General features: G+C 31.1%; 1 protein-coding gene across 1 annotated transcript; it reads left to right on the top strand.

Annotated features, from left to right (window-relative positions):
* The first annotated feature begins 1,844 nt into the window (after positions 1-1,844).
* LOC119603780 lies at positions 1,845-20,507 on the top strand. The gene is made up of 14 exons (XM_037955953.1): positions 1,845-2,471; positions 5,790-5,948; positions 6,026-6,503; positions 6,564-6,723; positions 7,115-7,196; positions 7,277-8,531; positions 8,594-8,888; positions 10,199-10,973; positions 13,664-13,859; positions 17,090-17,673; positions 17,849-18,004; positions 18,071-18,545; positions 18,608-18,846; positions 18,911-20,507. Exons 1-14 carry the CDS (start codon positions 1,921-1,923, stop codon positions 20,424-20,426), a joined length of 6,921 nt encoding a protein of 2,306 aa, XP_037811881.1. The 5' UTR covers positions 1,845-1,920; the 3' UTR covers positions 20,427-20,507.
* Positions 20,508-20,750: the final 243 nt, after the last annotated feature.

Genomic DNA, 20,750 nt, shown 5'->3' with positions numbered 1-20,750 from the left:
GTTTAAAGTAATTCTCTGAAGGAAACCGATAATGGGGGGTTGTATCAGTTATGGATTCTCATCAAATTCAGTTGAAATATTACAGTTTCTATAAAATTACCGTAATCTATATGAACTTTTGAGCCATTATTGAGCGTTAAAGTCATTTTCTAAAGTGGTCCTTATTAGACCGATCTTCATAAATTATGATTGGTAAAGAAGTTGTTTATTTCGAATTTCATCGCCTAAATCGTACTTTTAAGTTACTAATGATAGTTAAATTAATTTTCTGAAGTCCTCCTTAAATGAGGGGTAGGATAAGTTATCAATCAATCTTCATCAAAGTCGGTAGGAAGAATTCAGTTCCCATAAAACATTTTTATGTCGAATTTCATATATCTACTGGTATTTTTATGCCAGTAATGAGCGTTTAAGTAATTTTCTGAAGGGACCCTTATATGGGGGGTAGGGCCAATTATGGACCGATCCTCCTAAACTTATGTAAAACGATTTTTGTTCATACAAATATTTTTCTTGTGGAATTTGATCGGTGTACTCGCTATTTTGTGCCTGCGTTAAAATCTTTTTCTGAAAGGGACCTTATATGGGGGATAGGGTCAATTATGGACTGATCGTTATAAAATTTGATAGAGACTTTTTAGCTCGCACTAAACTAGTTAATGACGAGTTTCACCGCTATATACATACGTATTTTTAAGCCAGTAATGAGCGTTATAGCCATTTCCTGAAGGGGATCTTATATGGGGGGTAGGTTTAATTATGGACCGATCCTCATAAAATTTGTTAGAGAGATTTTGGCTTATATGAAACATATTTATGTCGAATTTCATCGCTATACTCGTATTTTTAAAACAGTAATGTGTGGAGGCTATCCGTAAACACGGACCGATTTTCAATACCAAACAAACCTTAGCTTTAAATAATATTTTTGGACAATTTCCGTTCGGCCTCTATCGTGTTTTCAATCATATTTTTTGATAGTGGGTATAAAAATCAATGCATCTTGAGAAGTTTATGACTAATTATTTTGAGAAGTCGTCATGTGTGTATGCGAAAAGTTATGGAGATCACAAACTCATGTTATGAAGTCCTCCAAACTCAATGAGAATTATTCAAACATTTTTAATGAAAATTTTGTTTTATAAACCTTTTATAAAACGAAATGTTGTTTAAGAATACGTATGGTAAATGTTTAACAGATACAGTTTTTGCTAAATTTTTAAGAAAAATTTTATATAATTTATACAGTCACTTATCGTTTGCAATTAATATGCAATAATTAGAAAGTCCAATAAAATTGCAGATATATTTAGGCCAACTTTATAAATTTATTAATTTAAAGATAACATTATTAAAGATTTCACCGTATTAAAACAAGGAAACAATAATTTATTGAAACGAAAAAAGAAATTCAATACAAGAAACGAATTTTCCTGCAGAGCAATGACTGTTTAATATATAATAAACACAAATTATGATTGTTTTATTTTTAAAAAATAGCTACTGCTCTTATTTGTTAATGAAAATTTAAAAAATTACTTTTAAGCCACTCACTCAATGCTCAGCATTAACAACTCTTAAGCATCAAATTTTCTCTCTCAAACTGTAATTTTTTTGATTGTATTAATAAAAAAACTCACATGTATATAGGCGGAGAAAGAATTTTTACTAACACCAACAAAAAACCTACAGTTTGAGAGAGCCAATTTGATAAGTCGCCGAGGCGCTTTATACCAAAATGAACTAAAGTATTCTTATCTTATCGCTAAAAAAAATTCCAATTTAATTTTAACCATTTGGAGGTAGCGAATCAATTGGAATTATTCAATTTAGTTGCGGTTGTAAACTTAAAGTGAACGGTCTAAACGGTGAAAAAAAGGAATACGAAAACCAAAAAAAAGTCACAAACGGTTTTGGGAAATGTTACGGCGACATTACCAAAAGATGAGTAGAAAGTTTAGTTTTTTGATATCGTTAGTATTAAGCGTGTTGCTATATATAAATTCAGCCACATGTCTCGAAACTATAGCGGATATTCAAGCGCCCTTAACGACAACTGCACCCAGTGCTCTCACTAAACCACGTTCTCTGCGTCTACCCAATTCCACTTATCCCTTACACTACCACTGGCATATCACCACCAATGTCCACAAAGGTGATTTGGATTTTAAAGGAAATGTGTCCATAGTTATAGACATTAAAGAATCTACCGATGAAATTGTTTTGCATGCCAAAAAATTAAGAAATTTTAGCATTATATGCTATGATTTGGAAACTGGTACCCAACTACAGGACTTGACCTATACTCATGATAATCGCACTAATTTTCTTATCATTCATGCCCGAGAATACTATCAAGTGTTTGAGGTAATGAAAAAATATCGTCTCGAAATACACTACGAGGGAACCATGAATGAAAAGCATGCAGGGCTCTATTGGTTAGCCTATCAGGATCATAATAATCAGACCATGTAAGTACTGAAACACAGAATTTGTTAATGACATTTCCGGAACTATTTTAATTATTAGGGGAGTAAATTTATTCAGATTATAATACTAGAAACGTAATTTGTAAAGCAATATTACTCAAGGGAAAACATTTATACGATTTATATACAATATGTATGTGTCTTATTGTTTTAGTAATTGAAATTATAAAAAAAATGAAATTTTAAAAATAAATAAAAACACACACTTAAAAAACAACAAATTATTATACAAATATATAATTAAAATACTGATAAGAAATCTAAATCTAAAAAAAGTCAAAAAAGTTTCCCTGTCAGTGTCGTCATTGATAGATCCACACACTTTATGAGTTTCGATTTCTAAACAGTTGGTGATTGTTGTCTAGTCATAAAATTTTAAAGAAAATGCATTTAATTTCACTTAAATATTACACACTTACTCCTACTGACGTGTTTAATGTTATATTTTTTTGTCATTATTTGCAAAACACAACAAATAAATCAAAACAATAATAATCCCTACCGTATCTAGTCCATGATACCGGCACTCCATCTATCTAGTCTGATAACAAACCTACTCACTCACCCATCTACTCGCCCATTTTAATCATTATCTGTGAATCAATTGAATTGAAGGTAAACAAAAATAAATTAATATATAAACGAAAAACTACGCGCCTTTTACTATTGAATGTTCGTGAAATTAGTTATTTTTAACCCTTAAATGCTACACATATATATTTGAAATCGTGCACTTACTATTCCTAGAACTCCCCTCTTTAATTTGTTGGCAAATGCAACAACGGAAATTCTACTTATCAGTAAATGATTGTGAGAATTTTCTTGTTTACAATTATTAAATAATTTTATAGACGCACATAAATAAATAAATAAACAATTAATTGATTGTTCGAATTCAATTTTAAAGTTCAATTTTATATATTTGCTTTAACGTAACCAGAAATAGGTACTAGTTGTGTTAAAATATTAATAATAGGAAGTTTTACATACTAATAAAATGTTTAAGCTAATTTCGAAACACTGAAGAAAAACGCTTCTTCGATGAGACATCATGATTAATTGTTAGGATATAAATAAATTTTGTGATTAACCCCCGGATTTTTTAAAAATTTAGTGATATTTGTGTATATAATGGCCTCCGGAAGGTTAGGTGGCCTCCCGTAGGTTAGTGGTTAGTGTTCTAGTCTGGTGGATTCGATTCCCACCTGAGGCACTTGTTAAGGAGCGCACAACAGGCCCGATAGAGGCCTAGGTGTATTTCTTCAGATTTGATGTATATATAGCCTCCTTTCATTCTAACTAACTATATAAATTTTCGAAATCAAAGTTCTGTCCAATATACAGATTATGGGGTAAATATATAAATAAAAACCTAATTTTAAATGAGAACTGACCACGGTATAACGGGCTAAAACGGATCAAAGATTTATTTGATTTAAAGTTTTCCTGCGACCTTGCAGTAGACCGGTCTTTATGAAATTTTAAGGCACTTCTAACTTGTTGGAAAAACGTTGTAATTGTGTGCACGAAAGTTGTTTGTTCGTGAGATTTTATGGATTTTTAGCATGGCATCCGGAAGGTTAGTGTTCTAGGCTATTAGAGCAAAGCTCGTGAGTTTGATTCCCAATTGAGGCACTGGTAAGGGAGCACGCCTGGAGGCCTAGGTGTGTTTCTTCGGATTTGATGTAACATACATCCTCCTAACTAATTAATTAACTAACTAACTAACTAACTAACTAACTAACTAACTAACTAACTAACTAACTAACTAACTAACTAACTAACTAACTAACTAACTAACTAACTAACTAACTAACTAACTAACTAACTAACTAACTAACTAACTAACTAACTAACTAACTAACTAACTAACTAACTAACTAACTAACTAACTAACTAACTAACTAACTAACTAACTAACTAACTAACTAACTAACTAACTAACTAACTAACTAACTAACTAACTAACTAACTAACTAACTAACTAACTAACTAACTAACTAACTAACTAATTAACTAACTAACTAACTAACTAACTAACTAACTAACTAACTAACTAGTGGTATCCTACATGAAATTCTTAAAAAGGCTGTTCCTCGGGACACTCTATTGTGCAGGTATCCGCACAAAAGTTGTTGTTAAGGATTTCTAGTTTGATTTCAAGGTTTACATAGACGGACCAGGCTTAATCGACCCAAAAACTTGATTGGTATATTATTGCTTTTGGATGTTACAAACATGACCAGAAATGCATAAACTGAAAATAATTCATACTTAACTTTAGGAATAATAACATTGTTAACATTATAGTTAAATTAAACTACAAACTTTTTTAATAAAATTTAAGAAATATTATACTTTTCATATTAGGCATGTATTATTTTCAGTGTAATGATTTCCTATAGTGGTGTAGTAACCTTTGTGACAACAGTTTATTGAGAAAAAATTTTTTGGGAATCCCTTAGGTGTTATTTATATAAACGTATAAAATACTAAAAACCCCACAAAAAATTATTATTTTCTAGGAAAACAAAAACAAATTTATCCACAAATTGTTCAGTTTCGTTATTAAATTAGTTTTAGTTTTGATTAGAACACATAAACAAGACTTAGAGCGAATTAGAGGTCTTGAACTAAATACATGTAAAAATAAGTTTTTTTGAACTAAATTTTATTTCGAACCAAATCAAAATACATATGATTTGTCAAAGAATTGTTATTGGATGACAAGCTATAACTTTCACCTCTCCCAATATATGTGTGACAAAAATTCCAAAGGTTAATTGAATCTTTCACATGTCCCAACTTTCCTGCTATAGGTTTTTCAAATAAAATTTTTGTTTAGATTTGCAATTGCTGTTTGTAATTAAAATAATTATTTCAAATATAAAATTGGAATTATCTAAACATTTATTTTTAAAGAATTTAATAAATTTTTTGATTAGATTTTGAAAAATTTTTATGTAATAAATGCTTTTTGAAGCTCAATAAACTCATAATGACGTATACAGATTTGTGGGGTTTTATGTATTGTAGAAATTCTTTTAATCTATTTTATCAGCAAATTGGGTCGAATACAAAGTATTTTTTGACTTTGAATCATACACCAAGGAGATGATCAAGTATTTGACATAAAATTAATGTTTTTTCTAGTAGATTATCCCATTTTTATATTAAATATGTATTTTATGATCACTGAAAAGTACTGAAAACTAGTGAACAAATTTAATTTTTAGAGGAAAATTTTAGTTTAACAAATTTTAATGTGTTTCTCTTTTTTCTTTATCACAACCAAACCAGTTACCATGCAGCCACACAATTTGAGCCAACTAGTGCCCGTTTAGCGTTGCCTTGTTATGATGAGCCGGCTTTTAAGGCCAATTTTACTATACGAGTAACTCATGGCAAAATATACAATGTCATCTCCAATATGGATGTGGACAAAGTCATCGAACACAGGTAAGTAAATACAATTCTCTAACTATTGTAAAAAAATATGAACATTCTCTATTTTCTACATTTTACTCCTTCTGCAGCGATAGTGATTTATCCACAACTACCTTCTATACAACACCGCTAATGTCCACATACCTGGTGGCATTCGTCGTCTCAAATTTCGGTTTTATCTCAGAGGAATATCGTAATGTTACTCAACGCCTGTATACACCACCCACTAGCAAAAATAAAGGCCTAAAGCAACTTAAATTTGCCATACGAACCTTGACTGTTATTGAGGATTATTTAGGTATTGCTTATCCCTTGAAAAAACTTGATCATATTGCTTTGAATAAAAATTATGGTGCGGCCATGGAAAATTGGGGCCTTATTACATACAAGGAAGATTATTTACTTTATGGAGACAGTCATATGCATCAGAGAGTCAAGGATACCATGACAATTGTGCATGAGGTATCACATCAATGGTTTGGTGATTTGGTTTCGCCTGAATGGTGGTCTTATGCCTGGTTAAATGAGGGATTTGCTACATATTTTGCTCATATTTTTATTGATTTGGTAAGATTTTGTATTAATTGTTAAATGTATTTTTTACGAATATTGTTTTCATAATTACAGCTTCATCCTGAATATAAGAGTATGGAATATTTTCTAATTGAAACTGCCGATAGAGCCTATAGTTATAATGAGTTTAATATGAGTCCTCATCCTATGACACATTATGTGGAAACTGATCGTGATATAACCATGATATTTGATATTATATCCTATTCAAAAGGTATAATTTTAGACGAAAACTGAAGCTGAACTAGAACTGGAACTCAACTAGAACTGAATTAGAACTGAACTAGAACTGAACTAGAACTGAACTAGAACTGAACTAGAACTGAACTAGAACTGAACTAGAACTGAACTAGAACTGAACTAGAACTGAACTAGAACTGAACTAGAACTGAACTAGAACTGAACTAGAACTGAACTAGAACTGAACTAGAACTGAACTAGAACTGAACTAGAACTGAACTAGAACTGAACTAGAACTGAACTAGAACTGAACTAGAACTGAACTAGAACTGAACTAGAACTGAACTAGATCCACACTAGAACCGAACTATAACTGCACTGTATCTGAACTAGACCAATTTTAATCATCCGTTTTCTTCTTTCAGCGGCCTGTGTCATTCGAATGTTCCATCATGCCTTCAATCAGAAAACATTTGTTCGTGGCATTCAGTCATTTTTAACGAAATAGTAAGTTCACTTTTAAATCAAATTCTTTCTGAAAGAGTGGTGTATAACAATTAATTTAAAAAAGTTTTTACCTTGTCAAGTCAGTACTCGGTGGCGAATGAATTGCAACTGTTCGATTGCCTGCAAGAGGCGCTTGAAAAAGACCCAGCACTACATAATGCCGAATGGGTGTCGTCGGTATCGAATATAATGATGTCATGGACTCATAGCAAATGGATACCCATTGTCAATGTAGTCAGAAACTATGAAGACAATACTATTACCATAAAACAACGTTCCAAAAATCCCAATTATAATGAACACTGGTGGATACCCTTGAATTTTGCCACTGCCTCAAACAACAATTTCAATCGTACTACTGTCGACTATTTTATGCCACCCATACAGGAAGTTACTCTAAATCTTTCAGACTTTGGCATTGAATTGAAAGAGGATGATTGGTTGGTGGTCAATAAGCAACAAACTGGTTTCTATCATGTACTCTATGATGATGAAAATTTACGAAGGATAGCCCATGCATTGCAACAGAATCATTTAGTCATACATGAATTTAATCGAGCCGATTTATTTCAAAATCTTCACTCTCTAATAGAACATAATGAATTCTCCATAGATGTTATATTTGAATTGCTTAAGTACTTAATTAATGAGGACAACTTGTTGGTGTGGAACTTTGTTTCACCCACTGTGGAGCTATTGGAACGCAATTTATATGGCACTCCTTCACATGAGCTGTTTAAGCAATTTCTTAAACAAATCATAGGACCTATTTATCATAAGCTAATTTCTCATGCTCATAGTTCGGGTAAAATGATTACCGACAAATTGCATACGCCTCTACTACGTATGGCTTGCATTGTGGACCTACCCGAATGTTTGGAATACACCCGACAATTGGGTTTTGACTATATCTTTCAAAATATCGAATTCGAAACGGATAACAATGATTTCTTTGTCACCAAAGACACGGTACTATGTTCGGCCTGCAGATATTTATCAAACGAAGAATTTAATTCCATTATAAAAGTGGTCTCGGCAACCGATCGTAATACAAAACAATACGAAGATATTCTGTATAATTTACGTTGCACCCAAAATTCCGCACAAATACGTTACTATTTGGATATTGTTTTTGGTGCTAATTCTACGCAATTTATACCCAATCAAAGTGAAAGTTTAATTTATGTCGTCTATCTCTTCCGTACGAATATGATGGCTCGTGGTGTCATCTGGCAGTATATATCGAAACATTATGAGTATTTGGTGAGATCACCATCGTTTGTAGATATTTTCAATAGAATAGCAGAATTTGTGCCAACACATCGACGCAGTCAGGTACAGTAAGATTAAATTTATAATTTAAGCAAAATTCCCATAAAATTTATCTTTGTTTACAGTTCTATGATCTACATCACAAAATTATGCGTGAACTGAAATCCATGGGCGAGGAGTATAGCAGTAATCTGATAAAAATTGATTCACCAAAAATTGGCAAAAAAGTTAAAATGAGTGAATCATTTCTAGAGAAATTCGGCAACGATATACACAATTGGTTGTTGGAAAATCAAATGCCACCACCTACTTATGCCGCCTCCATGATGGACGTGCAAACACACAATGGTGGAGCACAACGTTTTGGAAATATTTTTCGTTTAGCAGGAAATCTCTATAGACAATTGTATAGTCATATATTTTAATTATAATAGTTTAAACTAAACAAAAAAAAAATCAATAACAATTTAATATTGTTTATTATTTTTTTTTGTAGCAGACACAGAATAAACCTCCTCTACTGGCAGAACTTGTATTTAGGTCAATTGTAAAAGGAGAATATTTTATAAATAAATAAAGATATTTTTTTAATAAAAAGTTGTTATTATAAGAGTTTTGTAACAAAGAAGTGCTATTTACAATTATTAATTACATTATATTATTAAATATTTATAAAAAGTTCATTAAGTACTTTTTTCGAACTATGAGTTATTATAAATCAAGCTTATTTTCCTCCTATATAGTATACGCACAATTGGGACGAAGGACGAATTTTTCGGAACGAATATTCGTCGTCAGAAATAGAACACACTTGGGTATATGAAAATGTACACAATCATTGCGTATGTCGAAATTCGTCGTACGTAACGAACTATGCGATAGGTTTATTTCATACGCAGACGAACGACTAATTAATTGGGGAAAATTGTTTTAAAACCAATTCCGGTAGTATACGCACAATTGGGACGAAGGACGAATTTTTCGGAACGAATATTCGTCGTCAGAAATAGAACACACTTGGGTATATGAAAATGTACACAATCATTGCGTATGTCGAAATTCGTCGTACGTAACGAACTATGCGATAGGTTTATTTCATACGCAGACGAACGACTAATTAATTGGGGAAAATTGTTTTAAAACCAATTCCGGTAGCAGTACTGAGTTATGAACGATTTAGATTTTTTGTTTATTGAGCTTATTTTTTCATTTAAACACTTATTTACTGAGTTATTAACCTTTGTAGATTTTTTTACGAAAAATCGATCTTTGGTCCGAAATATGTGTGATCACAAATCGAACTTATTTTTCCATTTAATTTACTGAGTTATTACTGATTTTCGATTTTTTTATGAAAATTAGATTTTTGTTCCGTAATACTATGGATCGCAAATTGATTTCTGTCGGCCCAAACTCTTCCGAAAATCACCTTAATGCCTAATCCATATATGATAATACATCTCAGATCAAATTTAATAAAAGTAAATCGTTTTAATAAATTCCGAAATTGAAATTTATGGCACATGTTTTGAAGGTTATAGTTCTATAAAAAAGAATCGGCATAGCCGAATATAACACTCTCATTTCGTTTATTTTAAAATAATTTTCAACTGCAAAACTCACGTCATTACTAATAGACTCCAATAGAAGTTGCAAACAAAATATGTATATAAAATAATACGTTTAGCAAAATATAAAGAGTTCCAATAAACTATTCAAATCATTAAAAGGTCGCGGACACGCAAAAGCAAATGATATGTCAACAAAAACTACAATTCAGCACGTGAAGACAACATTTCGCTACCATTTTATATGCTGGCGCATTTTGGGCTTCTTACCAACGAAAAATTACCGCCAACTCTATCAAACCTATGCCATATTTTTGAACATAATGGTGACGATCGTTTATCCAGTACATTTGATAATTGGTCTCATCTTAAGTACAACTTTATATGATGCAATTAAAAATCTGGCTGTGGCGGCAACGGTATTGCTATGCAGCATTAAAACCATTATAGTCTGGTTAAAACTTCAGCATATTGATAACATGTTGGATATAATTAACCGACAAAATAAACGTATTTCTTTGCATAAGGATGAGGCTCACTACTTTAAAAATGTGATTTTAAGAGATTTAAATCGTATATGGAAAATGTTTATGATCTTGTACTCAACTGCAGGATTGTTTGGAGAATTATCGGTGCTGGTAAATGGTTTATGGGGTAGCTGGCGTTTAATGTATCCCGCCTATTTTGTTTTTGATCCCTACGAGAACTCTACGTTATACTTTGTGGCTCATGTTTATCAATTTATTGGTGTGTCGTATATAGTACTACAGGATATAGTCAATGATTCCTTTACCACCATGCATTTGGCCTTACTGAGTGGTCAGTTGCGTACTTTGAATAAAAGAGTAGCCAAACTGGGTGGTGATCCGAAAAAGACAAAATTACAAAATAATCGGGAACTATTGGACTGCATACAGGATCATAAGGATTTAATGGAGTAAGTTATTTACTTATTTAACTAAATAAAAAGTTAAGTTTTCTTTCTCTTTCGCAACAGATATCGTCAAAAATTGGAGGACATCGCACAGTGGTATAGGAAAAAAAAAAGAGGGAAATAATTCGGTAACTTCTAAACGGTTAATCCGATTTTAATGAAATTTGGTATGCACAAAGAGGAGGTGTTGTCGAGTTTAGGTTTTGAATTTGGACCTTATAGGCCAACCAGGGGCCCGGCGGGGGGTCCTCAAATTAGGACACCTCGGCTATGTTAAATTTTTAAAACGATCCTATTTCTTCATTTGAGTTCCGATTTAAAAAAAATTCGTATATAGAATCTCCTCATCGAGCACTATAAAAAATGTCGTCGTAGCAGTAAATTATCTCTTATAGTTTAGGAGATATTCGCATTTGAATATTAAAATTTTAAAATTTTTACCGTCCTTACTTTAGTTTTTTTGATAATAGCAGGTCCAAATATTCCCGATTTTCGCCATTTTGTTTTATTCGCTTAACAACAAGTTTATATATCAAGCAGTGAAAGAATTATGTAAAAATCATGACTGAGTCCAAAGTTATAGGCATTTAAATTTAAAAAATTAAAAAAAGGCGATTTTTTGTCATTTTTTTGGGAAAAAAGTATCTTTTTCTTTTTAAGTTATCTAAAAAGTTTCTAAGAAGATGTATATAGAATTTATACTTTTTGGAAAGCTGACTTTACATAAAATACGATAAATGAAACAAAACCTAAAAATTTTTGATACCGAGGGGACCAGGTCCATCCAAAAAAACCCTATTTTTTATGGAAAATTAAATTTTGAGCAAAAATTCTCAAATCGCATAGTCGATATCAAATTATAGTGACCTGTTTTATATGACCCAATAAGTTCTTAATCATTTTGTAACGGGTTTCGATAACCCCGCCCCTGGTATGGATATAATAGGCAAAAAACCAAAAAATCCCATTTTTGGGATTTTTTAAAACTTTTTTGGGAATTCCGGGATTTCTAATAAGAAAATTCGAAATTTTTATTTAATTTTGGATTTTGAGTAAAAAAATCTACCTAACTGTAAAATTTCATCAAAAAATATTCATAAATAAAATTTTTATTGCAATTTGAAAAATTTGTATCTTCGCAAAAACTGAATAAAAAACATTTTTTAATTTTTTTTAAAAAAAGTATTCCGCGAATTTTTTAATTTTCAAAAATTATATACAGTTTTGAAAAATAGACAAAATTACCTTTCCATTGATATATAACATGCCTACCTAATGTTTTTTAAGTGACAAATTAATTAGGGAAAACTCAACATCTTTTAGAAAATTTACCTAGCACTATTATTTTCATCCATATATGTAACAAATTTAAGAGTTAACCTTATGGATGAAAATAATAGTGCTAGGCAAATTTTCTAAAAGATGTTGAGTTTTCCCTAATTAATTTGTCACTTAAAAAACATTAGGTAGGCATGTTATATATCAATGGAAAGGTAATTTTGTCTATTTTTCAAAACTGTATATAATTTTTGAAAATTAAAAAATTCGCGGAATACTTTTTTTAAAAAAAATTAAAAAATGTTTTTTATTCAGTTTTTGCGAAGATACAAATTTTTCAAATTGCAATAAAAATTTTATTTATGAATATTTTTTGATGAAATTTTACAGTTAGGTAGATTTTTTTACTCAAAATCCAAAATTAAATAAAAATTTCGAATTTTCTTATTAGAAATCCCGGAATTCCCAAAAAAGTTTTGAAAAATCCCAAAAATGGGATTTTTTGGTTTTTTGCCTATTATATCCATACCAGGGGCGGGGTTATCGAAACCCGTTACAAAATGATTAAGAACTTATTGGGTCATATAAAACAGGTCACTATAATTTGATATCGACTATGCGATTTGAGAATTTTTGCTCAAAATTTAATTTTCCATAAAAAATAGGGTTTTTTTGGATGGACCTGGTCCCCTCGGTATCAAAAATTTTTAGGTTTTGTTTCATTTATCGTATTTTATGTAAAGTCAGCTTTCCAAAAAGTATAAATTCTATATACATCTTCTTAGAAACTTTTTAGATAACTTAAAAAGAAAAAGATACTTTTTTCCCAAAAAAATGACAAAAAATCGCCTTTTTTTAATTTTTTAAATTTAAATGCTTATAACTTTGGACTCAGTCATGATTTTTACATAATTCTTTCACTGCTTGGTATATAAACTTGTTGTTAAGCAAATAAAAAAAAAATGGCGAAAATCGGAAATATTTGGACCTGCTATTATCAAAAAAACTAAAGTAAGGACGGTAAAAATTTTAAAATTTTAATATTCAAATGCGAATATCTCCTAAACTATAAGAGATAATTTACTGCTACGACGACATTTTTTATAGTGCTCGATGAGGAGATTCTATATACGAAATTTTTTTTAAATCGGAACTCAAATGAAGAAATAGGATCGTTTTAAAAATTTAACATAGCCGAGGTGTCCTAATTTGAGGACCCCCCGCCGGGCCCCTGGTTGGCCTATAAGGTCCAAATTCAAAACCTAAACTCGACAACACCTCCTCTTTGTGCATACCAAATTTCATTAAAATCGGATTAACCGTTTAGAAGTTACCGAATTATTTCCCTCTTTTTTTTTTCCTATACCACTGTGCATCGTCTCTTTCTATATGTTTGTTCAAATACTCTTCACAAGCATTAACATCTGTACTATTTTGGTATTTTTAATACTCTTTGCCAGCGATGCCTTTACCCTGATCTATTATTTCGTTTATTTTATCTCGATGACAGTGGAAATTCTGCCCGCTTGCTATTATGGCATTGTTATTGAAATCGAATTTCGAAATTTATCTTATGCTTTATTCTCCTCCAACTGGTTGGAACAGGATGAGGTATTTAAGAAAAATTTGAGAATTTTTGCCGAGGCTACCAAGAAACCCTTGTTTATATTGGCCTGGTTGTTTCATATCAATTTGGGTTCGTTTTTATTTGTTTGTAAAAATGCTTATTCGATGTTTGCTTTAATAATGAATTTTAAATAATTTGTTTAGTCGAAATGGATGATTTAAATAAATATTTATAACACAATAATTGTAATGCACGTAGGTTGGAAAATAGTAATTATTTAATATTTTAAAAATAAAATTTATAATGAACACAGTTTAGACACGAAAGTTTGAAAATAAATAAAATACGTTTAAAATTTCTATTAATATATTTCTAATAGTATTTCGATTGGCCAATTGGACACATGGGTGATAAACCATATCAACAGATACTTCTTCAACATTCCAGCTCTTCCAGTTGTACATATAATTTTGTGTTTCTATGACCAATATTTCGCTATATTACAAACGGAATGACAAAAAAACAAAATATCCCCCATTTATTTGTGATGGCGTGTATGAAAATGAAGTAATAATTGTCTTGTTGCCATTTGGGAAAGAAAGATAATATAAATTGCATATTTTTTCTGCTATCATTGTGTAAATAACACTTTAACACTTTCATCAAAAAGTTAAGTACATTTTAAATTATATTAGAATTAAAAGTAATTTGACAGTTCCAGAGACTTTCAACGATTGATTAATTGAAAAATAAACTGTTTAAATAATAAATAAGTTGATTGGTCTAGGATTGAGAATTATACTTGATATCAAAATAAGAAGTATGATATCTATGATATTCTAACAAAATTAGCGATTTTGTGATCAAGTGAAATTAATACTATATAAATAACAAATCTTAGATCAATATCAAATACTTTAAACTACTATATAGATCCAAGTATGATACTCCCCAGAAGATTTTTTTAATGATAATTCACTAAACTGAGTCTATTTTTACTCCTTTTGATGACCTAAATGTGATTAATAAGTTGCGGTCTTAAAACTTTATTCGTAAATGATCCCGATATATGATTAAAAGCTGATTATTTGAAAATCAATAACAAAATTAATCATCCTACTGTTTAACAATTAATAATAGGGTCAATTATGCGCCGATCTTCACGAAATTTTTTACATAGATTTTGGTTCGTAAAAACTTATTTATGTCAAATTTCACTGCTATACTAGTATTTTTAAGTAAGTAATGTGAGTAAAAGGAGTTATCTACCGATCCTAAGCAAATTTGGTAGGAAGATTTCAGTTCCTGTTAATCTTGTTTATGTCTTATTTTTAAGCAAGTAATGGGCGTTATTCACATTCTGAAGTGAACTATGATAGGGTCAATTTTGGACCGATCATCACAAAATTTTGTAGAGCGATTTCATCGTAGTGCTAATTTTTTTAAAAAAGTAATGATCGTTAACATCAAGTGCTTAAGGGGACCTTATATGGGTGGTAGAGTCAATTATAGACCTATCCGAATTCGTACAAAACTTGTTTATGTCGAATTTCATTCCCATACTGGTATTTTTGAAACAGTTATGACTGTGGGAGGCCAATTGTATGGGGGCATTTTTAATACTAAACAAACCTTTGTGGCTGTATGACCAATATTTCGAATGGAATGTCAAAATCAATATACTTTTTGATTATGGGCAATAAAATGTACAACAATCATAAATAGATAATTCAGGTTTTTGAAATATGATTGTTTATACAACATCAAAAAATGTTTTCCGTATTATAAAAAGACTCAGTAATTCGACTCGAAAAGGATTCAATAATGATTCGAAACTGATCAGAAGAGGGACTGAGAAAAGACTCTTTTAGAATAGTCGAGGAAAGTATTATTTAAGATCATAAAATGGGCGCATATATGACAATGTTAATCGTATAGAAGAGTCATAAATGATTCGAATGTGATAAAAGATTTCAAGAAATGCTAAACTGGGTTAACTTTCTATGATCCATTTATAACACAATTTAATATACACTTCAACTCAAAACCCTTTAATGAAATTACACAGTTCGCTATGCGAAATTTTTATCAAATAATTTATCAAATATTAACAACAGTACAATAAAATAATAAAAATATAGTAGTAAAAAAAAACCTTACAAATAAACACTTTAGAGCACAACTACATGACCATTCATAAAAAATAGTATATATTTCTCAAGTACTCGTTATTTTAACGAAATGATAACGAACTAAAAACAAATAATTAAGCACGACAGTATATAGTTTATGATCGTTTTATAATTTATAAACATTCCAAGTTTAGCAAAAAAAATATAAAATCTGTTAAATAATTTTGTTTTTGTTAAGATAAGATTTCGTCTATTTAGATGCAAAACAAATTGGAAAGTTTTTTTTTTTTTGTTTTTTTATTTTCTTCAAAAAATGTCAATATTTGATTTGACATTTTTTTTAAGAAATTAGCTAATACAGTACTTATGATAAGATAGATTTGACTATTTAAGCAAACAAAATTAAACTTTAATAATGAAAATTTTAAAAATTTAACTTTATTAAATTTTATAAAAATCCAAAATAAATCAACAGTTGCGAGCACAAAACTATAACTCTGGGCTATAGGATCTACATAGTTTTCAAAATATCGTGAAACATTTCATGTCTCTACTTTGGACAACTCCTATTTTGAAAACTATGTAGATCCTATAGCCCAAAGTTATAGTTTTTGTGCTCGCAACCGTTGATTTATTTTGGATTTTTATAAAATTTATTAATAAAGTTAAATTTTTAAAATTTTCATAAAAGATTTTAATCTGGAAAACAGTATTAAAAATTTTACGAAAAATAACAAATTTGATATGGTATCTTATTAAATAATATGTCTACTTAATTACAAATATTAAGATAACAAACATTATTCTGAACCCAAAAAAAATCGTTGAAATCTTATCGGTCAAATAAAAAAAAAAAATAACTAAAACATTATTAAATACATTTTTAATTAATGTTCATTTTATTTACAAAATTGGCATCATATTCGCTAAAATATTTACGACCTAAATAAATAAAAGTTAATAATAAAATTATAACAATTTCTTAAAAAAAAGTTACCAAATCTATATTGATTTTATAGAGCACACTTCAAAAATACTTTATCGGTGCTAAGAAAAAAAAAAACGATTAAAACTGATTAACAATCATTTAACAATGTCCAAATTTCAACGAAATAATATTCAAGTTTATAAGCGACTGTTAGAAGAATTATAACTTTCATACGCATGTTGTAGATCGGGCGTTCAGCAACATGCAAAGTTTTTCGGTTTTACATTTGGCTTTAGTCGCTTTAATTTTAAGCGGAACTGCGGTTTTCGCTTCACCTTACTCCCCACCCCAGGAATTTGATATTTTAGCAGGCCAGGAAAATCCTAATGCTCGTTTAGAGCGTGTCGAGGAGTTCCTTAATTATCGTCTACCCAATCATACCTATCCGGAACATTATGATATAGAATTGACCACTAATGTTCATACTGGTGATAAAGCCTTTAAGGGTAAAGTGACCATCGATGTTGTGGTAGTGGAAACTACTAATGCCATCGTTATTCATGCTCGTCAACTCAAGAACTTTAAGACCACGTTGGTAAATCCCGTTAATGGTTTACAAGAAAACTTGAAATTTGACTACGAATTGGAACGTGAATTTTTAACATTGACTCGTTTGAATGGTGCTAAATTTGAAGCTGATACCAAATGGAAAGTTACCGTTGAATATAGTGGTGAATTACGTACAGATAATGGTGGTTTCTATTTGTCCAGTTATACGGGTGTTAATGGTGAAAAGAGGTGAGTAGAAATCTTAACATTCAGATATTTGGGGGGTTCTGTAGAACTTTGAAGTTTAATAGAACATGTTTGGATGATTAAGATGTTAACGGTCGACATTCCGAAATTTTGGACTAATATTTTGAAAAAACTGTTAACTTTCAAATATCTAATACTGTTTTTGCAATCATTACAGATATCTGGCTACAACACAATTTGAAAGTACCGATTCCCGTCATGCTTTCCCTAACTATGATGAACCTGCCAAACGTGCCAATTTTACCATAACCATGATTCATAGTCCCACCTATTCAGCCATTTCAAATATGCCTGTCAATGAAGCTCTCTCCAGGTAAATTAAATTAGTCCCCTGAAAAAACGCTTTCTATATAAGATGTCATTTTATTCTCAATTGTAGTCCCGGTAGAACAGTATTTTTGACCACCGATAAAATGCCCAGCTATATAGTAGCTTTTATTGTATCCGATTTTGAACATAGTGATGGTGTTTTAAATGGTTTGCCCCAACGTGTCTTTTCACATCCCGGCACTAAGCATGAACAAGAATGGGCTTTAGTTTCTGGTATGTTGATAACCGAACGTTTGGCTCAGTACTATGGTGTCGATTATATGTTGCCTAAAATGGATCAAGCTGCCATACCCGATTTTGCTGCTGGTGCCATGGAAAACTGGGGTTTGGCCACTTTCCGTGAAGAATATACTTTGTATAATAAAGAAACTTCCACAGTTTATACTCAGACCAATATTGCTAGACTTATTGCTCATGAGTTTTGTCATTTGTGGTTTGGTGATTATGTAGCTATACAATGGTGGTCGTTCTTGTGGTTAAAGGAAGGTTTTGCTACTCTCTTCGCTTACAAAGGAATGGATGATGTAAGTTATTTAAGGAAAATTGATTACTTTACAAAAATTTCACAATGATTTCTTAATTGTAGGCCTATCCAGAATGGGGTGTTTGGCAAGATTTTCATGTTGGTGAATTACAAAGTGCTTTAAGCCGAGATGCTGGTACTAATCCTAGACCCATGACTTATTATGTGCAAAAACCCAGAGAAATTTCTCAGACATTTGATACCGTATCCTATGCCAAGGCTGGTTCTGTCCTACATATGTGGAATCATGCTTTGACTGATAAAGTTTTTAAACAAGGTCTACACAACTATTTGACTATTAAGTAAGTTTATTTATAAAGCCTGTAATAAATGAAACCTTAACTTATGATTTTATTAACTTTACAGCAAATACAGTGCCGCCGATGAAGAGCAATTATTCAGCGCTTTACAAATTGCTGCCAAAGAAGAAGATTACAAAATCCCCGCTACCATGAGTGAAATGTTAAGCAGTTGGTCTCGCCAGGGTGGTTATCCTTTGTTGACCGTTACCCGTAACTATAATGATGGTACTTTCACTGTTAAACAAGAAGCCTTTTACAATGATGAAACCATTAAGAAGGAAAAATCCTGGTATATTCCCATTAACTATGTGGTGGCCTCAAATCCTGACTTCCGCGATACTGAAGCTTCACACTACTTGTTAAAGGTGCCCGAAATCAAAGTAAATGATGAAAAAATTAACAAAGATGATTGGTTAATACTTAACAAACAATCCACCGGTTATTATCGCATCAATTATGATGAACAAAACTGGCAACTCATCTCAGATGGTCTTATTAATAGGCCCTACAGAATACATCCCCGTAATCGTGCTCAGTTGATGCATGATGCTTATCAGTTTAGTGTTTCGAAACGTTTAGATCATAAGATTCTCTTAAATATGATGACCTATTTGAAACAAGAAGATCAATATGCTCCCTGGTCAACTGCCAGTGGTATTGTGAATGCTTTCAATCGTTATTTGAGCGGAGATGTTAATTATGCCCACTTTAAGTATTTCGTTTCCGAATTGGTGGCACCTATATACGAGAAGTTGGGTGTCAATGATGTTCCTGGTGAACATCATTATCAGAAATATACACGCAATGTGGTTATCAATTTGGCTTGTTTGGCTGGTGTTAAGGATTGTTTGGAGGAAACCAATAATAAATTGAAAGCTTATGTCCAGCATAATATAACCATTGAACCCAATCTACAAACACCCATCTATTGCAATGGCCTTAAACAATCTGGCGATGAGGAATTCGAGTTTGTTTACAACAAACTTATGGATTCCAACGATCAAGCTTTACGTCGTGCACTTATTTCAGCTTTGGGTTGTGCTCAAAATGAAAATCATATCAAGAAATTCATTTACAGTTCCATCGATGAGACAAATAAATTGCGCAATCAAGAACGTTATACACTACTTAGTCCCGCCTATTCTCGTGGCGAGGTGGGTCTTTTGGCCTGTATTGAATTCTTAAATGATAACTGGAATGCTTATGGTAATTTGAAGAGTGGTTTTGGTGGCACTAATCCTTTAGATGATGATATTCGTAGTATGGCTTTTTATGTGGTCAATAAGAAACAAGAGGAGAAGCTTTTGGCTTTGGTAGCTAAAGTAAAGAATAGTGAACATGTAACAGCTAATCTGGAAACTAGTGTAAAGGTTACAATTAAAAACAATTTTGATTGGTTGGAAAAGAATCGTAATCCTCTAATGTCTTGGTTTGCTCAATATCATGCCGAAAAGGAAGAGGGTAACAATGGTGGTAATGATGGAAATGATGACAACGGTGATGGTGGAAGTGCTAGTCTTACCGCTTCAAGTGTAATGTTAGGTTCTGTTCTTTTTGTTACCATCTCCCGTTTGTTTTAGATAGTTAAGTTAAATAATTTAAAAAAAATTACGTTTAAGTCTTTGTAAATATGTAAATAAGTAAATCGAGAATTCTTTAAATAAAATTAATAGATAATAAGTTGTGGTTATAAACTTCATTCTACTTTAGATTTTTTATATTTACAACCATTTCTCTTGGAGTTATGAATAAGAGAATATCTAAGTTGTTGAACTGGTCGTAGATCCCCAACGATTTGGGTACCTTAATTTTAGCTGATTGTACTTAGTGTGGAGTATTTAAATACTTCCAAAATCAAACATATTATCAGTCAAACTCTACAGATTATATGATCCATGGATCGG

The sequence above is a fragment of the Lucilia sericata genome, unplaced genomic scaffold (assembly GCF_015586225.1).
Source record: "Lucilia sericata isolate MDLA Ls3-8-SP2 unplaced genomic scaffold, ASM1558622v1 Contig000335F_arrow, whole genome shotgun sequence".
Lineage (NCBI taxonomy): Eukaryota > Metazoa > Arthropoda > Insecta > Diptera > Calliphoridae > Lucilia > Lucilia sericata.
The sequence above is the reverse complement of the archived record's forward strand: the minus strand, read 5'-3'. Positions and strand labels throughout refer to the sequence as shown.

Bases quoted from the DNA above. Each gene is read 5' to 3' on its own strand.
- LOC119603780 (XM_037955953.1), top strand. From the start codon at position 1,921: ATGTTACGGCGACATTACCAAAAGATGAGTAGAAAGTTTAGTTTTTTG. The intron at 5,949-6,025 runs GTAAGTAAATAC...CTCCTTCTGCAG, and splicing joins GACAAAGTCATCGAACACAG to CGATAGTGATTTATCCACAA. The intron at 6,724-7,114 runs GTATAATTTTAG...TTCTTCTTTCAG, and splicing joins TATTATATCCTATTCAAAAG to CGGCCTGTGTCATTCGAATG.